Consider the following 12,667-nt stretch of genomic DNA (forward strand, 5'->3'; position numbering starts at 1 on the left):
CTGTCATGTCCCTCTCCTCGGTGAATACCGATGCAAAGTACTCGTTCTTCCTACCAAAATTAATCACTTCACATTTTTCTGCATTAAACTTCATCTGCCACCATTCCATCAACTTGTCTGTGTCCTTTTGCAGTTTTAAACCATCCTCCTCACAGTGCACAATGCTTCCAAGTTTCGAATCATCCGCAAACTTTGAAATTGCGCCCTGTACACCAAGGTCGAGGTCATTAATATATATCAGGAAAAGCAAGGGTTCCAACACTGATCCCTGCGGAACTCCACTACAAACCTTCCTCCAGCCCAAAAACATCAATTAAACACTACTCTTTGTTTCCTGTCACTCAGACAACTTCATATCCACGTTGCTACCGTCCCTTTTATTCCATGAGCTATAACCTTGCTCACAAGTCTGTTGTGTGGCACTTTATCAAACTCCTTTTGAAAGTCCATGTACACCACATCATCAGCATTGCCCTCATCAACCCTCTCTGTTACCTCCTCAAAAAATCCCAGCAAGTTAGTTAAACATGATTTTTCTTTAAGAAATCCATGCTGGTTTTCTTTAATTAACCTGTACTTGTCCATGTGACTATTAATTTTGTCCTGAATTATTTTTTCTAGAAGTTTTCCCAACACTGTAGGTGCTGGGCTTATCTTTACACCCTTATTTGAACAAGGGTGTAACGTTTGCAATTCTCCAGTCCTCTGGCACCAAGTGCGAGTCTAAGGAAGACTGAAATGTTATGGCCAGTGCCTCCGTGATTTCCACCCTCAGTATTCTTGCATACATCTCATCAGGTCCCGGTGATTTATCCTCTTTAAGTACAGACAGCTTATCTTATATGTCCTCTTTATCAATTTTAAATCCTTCTAGTGTCTGACTTGCCTCCTCTTCCACCATTGCCTGGGTTGCATCTTCATCCTTGGTAAAGGCAGATGCAAAGTATTCATTTAATACCTCAGCTATGCCCTCTGCCTTCATGTGTAAATCTCCTTTATCATCTCTAATCAGCCCCACTCCTCTTTCTACCACCCTTTTACTATTTATATGTCTATAGAAAACTTTGGGATTCCCTTTAATGTCAGCTGCAAGTCTCTTTTCATGCTCTCTCTTTGCTTCTCTTATGTGCTTTTTCACTTCCCCTCTGGACCTTCTATATTCAGCCTGGTTCTCAAAAGTATTTTCTACCTGGCATCTGTCATAAGCACACTTTTTCTTCTTTATCTTAATCTCTACCTCTTTTGTCATCCAGGAAGCTCTGGGTTTGTTTGCCCTACCTTTCCCCTTCATGGGAACATACCTTGACTGTGCCCAAACTACCTCATCTTTAAAGGTAGCCCATTGTTCAGTTACTGTTTTTCCTGCCAACGTTTGACTCCAATTTATTCGCCCTAGCTCCATTCTTACCCCATTGAAGTTGGCCTTCCCCCAGTTAATCATTCTTACTCTGGATTGTTCTTTGTCCTTTTCCATAGTCAACCTAAACCTAGTGATACAATGATCACTGTTCCCTAAGTGTTCTCCTACTGATACTTGATCCACTTGGCCCACCTCATTCCCAAGAACCAGGTCTAGCAGTGCCTTTTTTCTCGTTGGACCAGCAACATACTGTTATAGAAAATTTTCCTGAACACACTTTAGGAACTCTTGCCCCTCACTGCCCTTTACACTACTACTATCCCAGTGTATGTTTGGATAATTAAAGTCCCCCATTATAACTAACCTATAATTTCTGCACCCCTCTGCAATTTCCTTGTAAATTTGTTCCTCCATGCCCTTCCCACTAGCTGGTGGCCTAGAGACAACATTGAACAATGTAACTGCATCTGTTTTGTTCCTTAGTTCTAGCCAAATTGATTCTCTTCTTGACCCCTGTGGGACATCCTTATTCTCCTTAATCAATACTGCCACTCCTCCCCCTTTTTTCCCTTTCCTATCTTTCGTGAACACCTTGTATCCAGGAATATTTAACACTCAGTCCTGCCCTTCTTTGAGCCAAGTCTCTGTTATAGCCACAACATCATATTTCCATATGGCAATCTGCACCTGCACCTCACCAATCTTATTAACCACACTCTGTGCATTGGCATACATGCACATTAACCCTGATTTAGACTTTATTACTTTTGCCCTTACTCCACCTAATAACTTACTATTTCCTACTCTAGTATTATCTATCTCCCCAAGTATTCTGTGCACCTTGGTATTCTTCTCTGATATTTGCTCATGGTTCCCACACCCCTGACAAGTTACCAGTTTTGCTTCCCTCCAATCTGAGCTCCCTCTCAGGTTCCCATCCCCCTGACAATCCAGTTTAAATCCTCCCCAACAGCAGTAGCAAATCTCCCAGCAAGGAAATTAATGCCAGTCCTGCTAAGATGCAACCTGTCCATCTTGTACAGATCCGACCTGCCCCACAACTGGTCCCAATGCTTCAGAAATCTGATGCCCGCCCTCCTACACCAGATCTCCAGCCACGTGTTCAATTGCTCAATTCTCCTATTCCAATGCTCACTCACACTGAGATTATTGCTTTTGATGTCCTGCTTAATAATTTTCCTAGCTCCCTAAAATCTGCTTTCAGGCCCTCATCCCCCTTCTCATCTATGTCATTGGTGCCAACGTGGACCATTATCTCTGGCTGTTCACCCTCCCCCAGATGAGTGTCCTGTAGCCACTGCGTGACATCCTTGACCCTGACACCAGGGAGGCAACGCATTGTTGTAGGGTATTCCCAAGCGCAGAGGCACCTGCAGTAAATATCATAATGTTTAAATATTATTTGAGTAACCAGTAACATATAATCTTAGTGAGCAGTGAGGAGGTTGCAAAGCACCATGGGGCTCAGTTAACTTGACCGCAATCCACAGGAGCTGAATAATCCAATCTCAAACAAAAGCTAATTAAATGAAAAGCAGACGTCCTTGTGGAATGCTGACAAAGGTACCAGCCTGTAATGAGGTTAAGATAAGGTGGGATGCGTTCATGAGAACCAAGGATGATAGATAAGGGGGAATGGAAAACATCATGGGTAATCCCCTATCTGTGTATGGGCTGGTCATGCAGCCCCTCTATGCCTAGTAACCACTTCTATTGGCTCTAATAATCAATGTATATAATCTATAATCGTTGTGATTGGACCATGTCCAGCCGGGATGGGCTGAGTAACTGTTTGAAAATGTATAAGTATGGATGATTTTCCTTTGTTCAGTGGAGAGGCATCTGGACAGCCCAGTGACCTGCTCCCCGCTGGCGTAACTCAATAAACTGTTTGACATTGGAGCAGACCTGAGTGTCGAGTGATTCTTCTAGATTCATTCCCGCTAACAGCATCATCCTGGAGTCATGTCTACGGCCGCAGAAACGCCTGTCTGTTCCTCTAACTAATGAGTCCCCTATGACTACTGCTTTTCCACTCTTCTTGCCCCCTCCTGTGCAGCTGAGTCACCTGTGGAGCCACAAACATGGCTCTAACTGCACTCCTCTGAGGAACCAACACCCTCACCAGTATCCAAAATGGAAAATCAATTAGCGAGCGAGATTGTCTCAGGGAACACTTGCACAACCTGCCTGTTTCTCTTAGACAGCCTGGCGGTCACCCATTCCCTATCTGTCTGCATGCTCCTAACCGGCAGTGTGACCACCTCCCTAAATGTGCTATCCACATAGTTCTCTGCCTTGTGGATGCACCATAGTGACTCAAGCTGCTGCTCGAGTTCCGAAACCCGGAGCTCAAGCTTGTGCAGCCGGTGACACTTCCTGCAGATGTTTTTGTCTCGGACACATGGTGTGTCCAAAAAAGTTAAAGATACTATCAAACTTAAAGAAAAAACATATAATTGCGCAAAGATGGGTGGCAGGTCAGAAGATTGGACAGAATATAAAAAACAACAAAGAATGACTAAAAGATTAATAAGGAGGGAAAAATTAGAGTACGAGAGAAAGCTAGCTATAAATATAAAAACAGATAGTAAGAGCTTCTATAGATACTTAAAAAAGAAAGGAGTTAACAAAGTGAGCTTTGGTCCTATAGAAAGTGAGTCTGGGGAATTAATAATGTAAAATATGGAGATGTCAGATGAATTGAATTTTGCAAAGGTCTTCACTATAGAGGATACAAGTAACATCCCAGAAAAAGCTGTAAATCAGGAAACAGAAAGGAGGGAGGAACTCAAGAAAATTACAATCACCAGGGAAGTGGTACTGAGCAAACTGTTGGAGCTGTGGGCTAACAAGTCCCCAGGTCCTCATGGACTTCATCCTAGGGTCTTCAAAGAAGGGGCTAGTGAGATAGCAGATGTGTTGGTTTTAATTTTCCAAAATTCCCTAGATTCGGGGAAGGTTCCATTCGATTGGAAATCAGCGATTGTAACTCCTTTATTCAAAAAGGGAGGGAGACAGAAAGCAGGAAACTACAGGCCAGTTAATTTAACATCTGTCTTAGGGAAAATGTTAGAAACTATTATTAAAGACGTTATAGCAGAAAAATTCAAGTGATCAGGCAGAGCCAACATGGTTTTATGAAAGGGAAATCATGTTTAACCAATTTATTGGAGTTCTTTGAAGAAGTAACATGTGCTGTGGATAAAGGGGAACCGGTGGATGTACTGTACTTAGATTTCCAGAAGGCATTTTATAACGTGCCACATCAAAGGTTATCCCAGAAAGTAAAAGCTCATGGTGTAGCAGGTAACATATTGGCATGGATAGAAGACTGGCTAGCTAACAGGAAACATAGAGAAGGCATAAATGGGTCATTTTCTGGTTGGCAAGATGTAACGAGTGGTGTGCCACAGGGATCAGTGCCAGTATATAAATGACTTGGATGAAGGGACCGCAGGTATGGTTGCTAAATTTGCTGATGACACAAAGATAGGTAGGAAAGTAAGTTGTGAAGAGGACATAAGGAGGCTACAAAGGGATATAGATAGGTTAAGTGAGTGGGAAAAGATCTGGCAAATGGAGTATAATGTGGGAAAATGTGAAATTGTCCATTTTGGCAGGAAGAATAAAAAAGCATATTATCTAAATGGTGAGAGATTGCAGAGCTGTGAGATGCAGAGGGATCTGGATGTCCTTATACATGAATTGCAAAAGGTTAGTATGCAGGTTCAGCAAGTAATTAGGAAAGCTAACAGAATATTATTGTTTATTGTGAGGAGAATTGAATACAAAAGTAGGGAGGTTATGCTTCAGTTATACAGGGCATTGGTGAGACCACATCTGGAGTACTGTGTACAGAATTGGTCTCCTTATTTAAGGAAGGATGTAAACGCGTTGGAAGCAGTTCAGAGAAGACTTACTAGACTTAATACCTGGAATGGGTGGGTTATCTTAAGAGGAAAGGTTGGATAGGCTAGGCTGGAGTTTAGAAGAGTGAGAGGCAATACGATTGAAACATATAAGATTCTGACTGGTCTTGACAGAGTGGATGTGGAAAGGATGTTTCCCTTTGTGGGAGAATGGAGAACTAGGGGGTCACTGTTCAAAAATAAGGGGTTACCCATTTAAGAGAGAGTTGGTGAGAATTTCTTTTCTCTCAGACGGTCTTCGGAAATCTCTTCCTCAGGAGGCAATGGTGGCAGAGTCTTTGAATGTTTTTAAGGCAGAGGGAGATAGATTCTTGATAAGCAAAGGGGTGAAAGATTATCAGGGGTAAGTGGGAATGTGGAGTTGAGGTTACAGTCAGATTGGCCATGATCTTGTTGGGTGGCACAGCAGGTTCGGGGGGACGTGGCCCTCTCCTGCTCCTAATTTGTATGTTCATAACCCGTTATGGTACTTAGAACAGAAAGCTCAAGCTAGCTAGCACTACTCTAAAACAGTTACACATCACAGATGCAGAGCTGGAATTGACATGCCATTCAAATGCCTTCTGGGTTACATTGGTCTCGAATTTTGTGTGTTGGTGGGATTGGGCAGGGGTTTGACAGTAAACTGTCAGTGTTTTTCATCATTACAACCCCGAAACTGACGGCAACTTCAGGATGTAGGGCATGCGCAAATTAGCACAAAAATCTTGAAGTTGTGGTCTGTTGCTCAGGGCTCCACCACTGGCTCTGCTGTGGCGCCCCCACACCCGCACCCCCACTCATTCCCCACCCCCGGCAATTATGAACTCAGTAGGAACTAAAAAGTGACACTCTTGTTCAATCAGGTGTAACTGGGTTTATAATGGTAATGTGAATTTGATGAACACAACTGGTCCTGAAAAAATAATTTTATATTTGTGGAGTGCTAGTAAATGATTAATTTGTAGATTTTTAAGCTAATTTTTAAAATAATTTTTTGAAAAGTCTTTTCCAGAATATTTTAGCTACTACCTTCACCCCATGTGTATGTCTCAATCTTTAATTTGCTCTATGTAAGCATTTTAAAAAATGATTTTATTTTACTGCTTTTTGTTTTGTGTTGTGCGTCTGTGAAAATCCTTTAATTTGATTGGTTGCTTGAACAGCTTGATGACATCACTTGAGTTTTACACTGGGAATGCCCTGTAAAGAATGCAGTAATCAGCTGCAGTACCACTGCATGGTGTTAGAGGTGAAATTCATGCCAGAGAGATCGCTACGAGCGATGCTTTCTTCTGAGGTCTGCAAACTCCGGGTCAATATACCACTGCGGTACGGAACAGCAATATAAACACACCAGTTCAACTGCACAAATTTATCTAAGTAGTGGAAACACACTCCAGGTGTAGGTCTGAAGGAACATTGTTGTCCCACATTGCTACAGCCTTTTGTAATTAACATAATGCACTATATACACTTTGGGTACAGGGCTGTAAACAGCAATGCCAGTATTGTATACTCAATCAGATCTCTCTCGGTAGAGGATTAGAGGTTTTAATGGTGGAAACTGAGTAGCTTAGGTTTACTGTAATTATCACAGTGCACTGCAGACATGGAACTGGTTACATTTACACCATAACTGTAGCAGTTTAGTAAAACTAAGTGGCTTACTAGGCCATTTTAGAGGGTAGTTAAGAGTCGACCACATTGCTGTGGGTTGGGAGTCACATGTCCTTCCCTAAAGGACATTAGTGAACCAGACGGGTTTTTAGAACAATCCAATAGTTTTATGGTCACCATTACTAGACTAGCTTTTAATTGCAAATTTATTAATTAATTGAATTTAAATTCCACCAGCTGTGCTGGTGAGATTTGAAATTGTGTCCAGAGAGAATTAGCTCGGGCCTCTGGATTACTAGTCCAGTATCATTACCACTATGCCACCATTCCCCTGGCAACATCCCTGTCGTAGTACTAATGGCTTGTGCTCCAGAAATAGCCGCACCCCTAGCCAAGCAGTTCCAGTACAGCTACAACACTGACATCCACCTGATAATGTGGAAAATTGCCCAGGTATGTCCTGTCCACAAAACGCAGGACAAATCCAACCTGGCCAATTACCACCCATCAGTCTACTCTCGATCATCAGCAAAGTGATGGAAGGTGTCGTTGACAGTGCTATCAAGCGGCAGTAACACAGCAATAATCTGCTCACTGTCACTCCGTTTGGATTTTGCCAGGTCCATTCAAATCCTGACTTCATTACAGCCTTGGTTCAGACATGGAGAAAAGAGCTGAATTCAAGAGGTGAGATGAGAGTAACTGCCCTGGACATCGAGGCAGCATTTTGCCAAATATAGCATCAAGGAGCCCTAGCAAACTGAAGTCAATGGGAATCAAGGGGAAAACTCTCCAGTGGTTGGAGTCATATCTAGCATAAAGGAAGATAGTTGTTGTTGCAAGCTAATGATTTCAGCCCCATGATATTGCTGCAGGAGTTCCTCAAGCCAGTGTCCTAGGCCCAACCATCTTCAGCTGCTTCATCGATGACCTTCCTTCAACAATAAGAACAGAAGTGGGGATGTTCGCTGATGATTGCACAATGTTCAGCAACATTTGCGACTCCTCAGATACTGGAGCAGTCCATGTCCAAAAGCAGCAAGACCTGGACAACATTCAGGTTTGGGCTGATAATTGGCAAGTAACATTCGCGCCACACAAATGCCAGGCAATGACCATCTCCAACAAAAGAGAAACTATCTCCCCTTGACATTCAACGGCATTACCATGGCTGAACCTCTCACTATCAACATCCTGGGGCTTACCATTGACCAGAAACTTAACTGGAGCAGCCATATAAATACTGTGGCTATAAGAGCAGGTCAGAGGCTGGGAATTTTGCAGTGAGCAACTCACCTCCTGACTCCCTAAAGCCTGTCCACCATCTACAAGGTACAAGTCAGGAGTGTGATGGAATACTGACAGGAACATAGGAACAGGAGTAGGCCATTCAGCCCATCGTACCTGCTCCGCCATTCAATACGATCATGGCTGATCATCCACGTCAATGCCTTTTTCCCACACTGTCCCCATATCCCCTTATGTCATTGGTATTTAGAAATCTGTCAATCTCTGCTTTAAACATACTCAATGACTGAGCTTCCACAGCCCTCTGGGGTAGAGAATTCCAAGATTCACAACCCTCTGAGTCAAGAAATTTCTCTTCATCTCTGTCCTAAGTGGCTTCACTCTTATTTAGAAATTGTATCCCCTGGTTCTAGACTCCCCAACCAGGGGAAACATCTTAACTGGATCTACCCTGTCTATCCCTTTAAGTATTTTGTAGGTTTCAATGAGATCACCTCTCATTCTTTGAAACTCTAGAGAATACGAACCCAGTTTCTCCAATCTCTCTCCAAAGGACAGTCCTGCCATCCCGGGAACAAGTCCGGTGAACCTTCGTTGCACTCCCTCTCTGGCAACAATATCCTTCCTGAGGTAAGGGGACCAAAACTGCACACAGTACAGTCTAACCAAGGTTCTATACAATTGAAGCAAGATTTCACTACTCCTGTAATCAAATCCTCTTGCTATAAAGGCTAACGTACCATTAGCCTTCCTAATTGCTTGCTGCACCTGCATGTTAACTTTCAGTGACTTAGTGACAAGGACACCCAGGTTCCTTTGTACATCTACACTTTCTAATCTCTTACCATTTAAGAAATACTCTGCATATCTGTTCCTCCTACCAATGTGGATAACCTCACATTTTTCTACATTATATTCCATCTGCCATGTTCTTGCCCACTCACTAAGTCTGTCCAAAGCTCCTTCAAACCGCATCTTCCTCACAACACACATTCCCACCTAGTTTTGAGTCATCTGTGAACTTGGAAATATTACTTTTGATCCCCACACCCAAATCATTGATATATATTGTGAACAGTTGGGGCCCAAGTACTGATCCTTGCGGTATGCTATTAGTCACTGCCTGCCAATGCGTGAATGACCACTTTATTCCTACTGTCTGTTTTCTGCCTGTTAACCAATCCTTAATCCATGCCGGTATATTACCTTCAATCCCATGTGCCTTAATTTTGCAAACCAACCTCCTGTGGGGGACTTTATCAAAAACCTTCTGAAAATCCAAATATACTACACCCATCAACTCCCCTTTAATCAATTCTGTTAGTAACATCCTCAAAAAACTCCAACAGGTTCATCATACATGATTTCCCATTCATAAATCCATGTTGACAATGCCCAATCAAAATATTATTATCCAAGTATCCATTTATCACATCCTTTAGAATAGCTGCTAGCATTTTTCCTACTTCTGATATAAGGCTAAAAGGACTGTAGTTTCCTGTTTTCTCTCTCCCTCCTTCTTAAATAGTGGGGTGACATTTGCTACCTTCCAATCTGCAGGAACCGTTCTGGAATCTATAGAATTTTGGAAGATGATCGCCAATGCATTCACTATCTCTATAGCTACCTCTTTCAACTAGGATGTAGAATACTCTCCACTTGCCTGAATGAGCGCAGCTCCAATAACACTCAAGAAGCTCGACATCATGCAAGACAAAGCAGCCCGCTTGATCCGCACCCCATAAACCACTTTAAACGTTCAGTCCCTCCACCACAAACACATGGCGGCAGCACTGTGTACCATGTACAAGATGCACTGCAGCAACTCGCCAAGCCTCCTTCAACAGCACCTTCCAAACCCACAACCTCTTCCACCTAGAAGAACAAGGACAGCAGACACATGGGAACACCAGCACCCACAAGTTCCCCTCCAAGTCACACATCATCCTGACTTGGACCTATATTGCCATTCCTTCACCCCCGCTGGGTCAAAAACCTGTAACTCGCTTTCTAACCGTACTGTGGGTGTACTCGCACCAGATGAACTGCAGTGGTTCAAGAAAATGGCTCACCAACACCTGCTCAAGAGCAATTTTGGCCAGCAATGCTCACACCTCATGAAAGAATACAAAAGAAAACAACTGTTTCACCAATGAAAGTCTCTTAAATTTGTTAAGTTGAATCCAAGAAACTGCAGTGTAGATAAGCCAATTGGCATCCTACTAGCTGGAATGCTGATACAAAGGAAAGATTTACTAAAGCAACAATGCATTCCAAACACTAAAAAGAAGCCTGCTGTTTGATAGAAAATTTAGCTCAGTTGCTCTTTTCTTGCCACTATACTTAGTACAGAAATTATCTATCCCTGGCAGATGATGCTGGAAGTCAAAACCTTATTTCAGATAGTTAATAAATACACCTAGATCTTCACCAAAGGCTTAAATGCAACTGGTATGAATGTTATGATACATTTTGCATGATTATCTACTGCTGGAATGAGACAAACTCAAAGCTTATTGGTCCAGTTTATCACTTAATAGAAATCTACTGTTCCAGATGGGCTTATGATTTTAATTCCTGAACAATTTAGAGGACACATGGCTCAGCTTTTAAATGAGCATTTACTTTACCCTTTTCCCCTGATGGCGTTTCAGTTACAGCATACTTATCTAACCAGCGAAACAAGCACATCCAAATATTCCCAGTCTCACTTAACCAAACTGAATTCTAACCTTTCCTATGAAACAACATAGCTGTGGTCCAGATTGTTGCTGCACTGTAATAATTCAAGCAGTAGATATGAATATGAAGCTGTCATTATTGGCAAGTCTCATATTGGTGCCCTGGTAGATCTTGTACTGCACATAACTGAGGAAAAGGCGCTACCTTCATCCTCACTGAGTCTGATTAACAAATGGCATAATGTGGCTGAAATCACACTTAAGCCCATAGACACAGACAGTCACACAGAGATTAAAGTCTCACAGAAATTATTCAGCTATCCTGTACCTGGACTACTGGCTGCTACTTTTTCACTCTTCTTCTCTGTAAAGGAAACACAAAGGGATCTATGAATAAGCTGTACACCTGGAGGTGTGACATGATACTTTATAAAATGGTCCGCATTGCTGTGCCATGTGAAATGCTGAACTCCATTTTTTTCCCCCTGGGTTACCTTCACAATGCCCGTCATGAGCGACCTGGATCTTCATGCCAGTCAGACATGCATCACGGTGAAGCTCGCAGTGGTTACGATAAGTCTTCCCATTGTTTCCACACACCACCCTCTTGTGATGTTTGCATTCCTGAAAAATAGAAGAGCTGCATTAGAAAGCAGCAATCCTTTCCACTGTGTAATCTGATTCACCAAGCTCACTTTCCATCATTACAATAGAGATCAACAACTAGAAATCTACCTGAGATTACAGCACTGTGTTTTTAAAAAATAATCCAACATATTTCTGAAATATCTATTTAATCTGCTCAACAACCTACATTTATTTGATAACCGTTTTCCATTAAGTCACAATGCACTATGAATTATTGCATATTTGTGCTGATCTTGTTTTTTTAAAAAATTGTTTTACAGCTCTGTGACAGTTCATTAAGTTTATACAGCTAAGACAAACAGAAAAGGTGTGATCGCCAGTTTGTGCTAAGTTAGCTGAATTCAGCCAGGGTAAGGGTAGGTCTGGTACAATTCACCTCTGTGTCCCTATGGAAAAAAAATTGAGGATCCTGCTTATTATCACTATTCAGTGGAGGTTTATAGCTGTCAATGTTGGGTGAAGACAATCTTGGGTTCAGCAGTGATACCATCCAAACTGAACAGTCCATCTATGTTCATTACCAAGCATTGCATATGAATAATGGTCACCTGGGCAAAGTACTGGGAGAGGTGGAGTGGTCGTTCTGTTCTGTGGAATGGCACTCCAGTAAGAAATCAATACTGGAAGTGAAGAGGTGAGAAAACTGGCAGAAAAAAAACTGATGAGAAAAAAAGGTTCAATTTAATGTCAGATTTACTTTCTTCAGCTGGTAGGAGCCAGGAGGGTAATATGGTCTGTTACAGGATACACAGTGACAGCTGTTAACTCTGTTCTTGATTAACAAAAAGGAACCCTTTTAATGTGGTGCCGACTTAAGTCCTGCTTTATATTCCATTAATGTATTGTTATTCAAAGTTATTCAACAGCTGCTCTGACGAGGGAAGCAAAAACTTTAACTGTGACTGGTAAATTGAAGTGACAGCAAGCACAGCCACCCTCTATGCTGTCCTGTTGGGAAACACAAGAACATAAAAAATAGGAGCAAGAGTAGAACATACATCCCGTCGAGCCTACTCTGCCATTCAATATGATCATGGCTGATCTTCTGCCTCAACTCCACTTTCCTGCTTGCTCCCCATATCTCTTGATTTCCTGAGCGACCAAAATCCTGTCACTCTCAGCCTTAAACCTACTCAACGACGGAGTATCCACAAACCCTCTGGGGAGAATTCCAAAGG

At 42.3% G+C, this 12,667-nt stretch overlaps 1 protein-coding gene across 1 annotated transcript in view; it reads right to left on the bottom strand.

Moving 5' to 3' along the window:
• Nucleotides 1-12,667, bottom strand: part of fstl1b (follistatin-like 1b) — a 172,385-nt gene that overhangs the window by 36,639 nt on the left and 123,079 nt on the right. The window contains exons 4-5 of the mRNA XM_068040842.1: nucleotides 11,336-11,465; nucleotides 11,170-11,205 (exon numbers count right to left, since the gene is read on the bottom strand). Of these exons, the coding sequence (XP_067896943.1) occupies nucleotides 11,170-11,205; nucleotides 11,336-11,465 (166 nt within the window). The remainder of the gene's footprint in view (nucleotides 1-11,169; nucleotides 11,206-11,335; nucleotides 11,466-12,667) is intronic.

Source organism: Heterodontus francisci, chromosome 10, assembly GCF_036365525.1.
Source record: "Heterodontus francisci isolate sHetFra1 chromosome 10, sHetFra1.hap1, whole genome shotgun sequence".
Classification (NCBI taxonomy): domain Eukaryota; kingdom Metazoa; phylum Chordata; class Chondrichthyes; order Heterodontiformes; family Heterodontidae; genus Heterodontus; species Heterodontus francisci.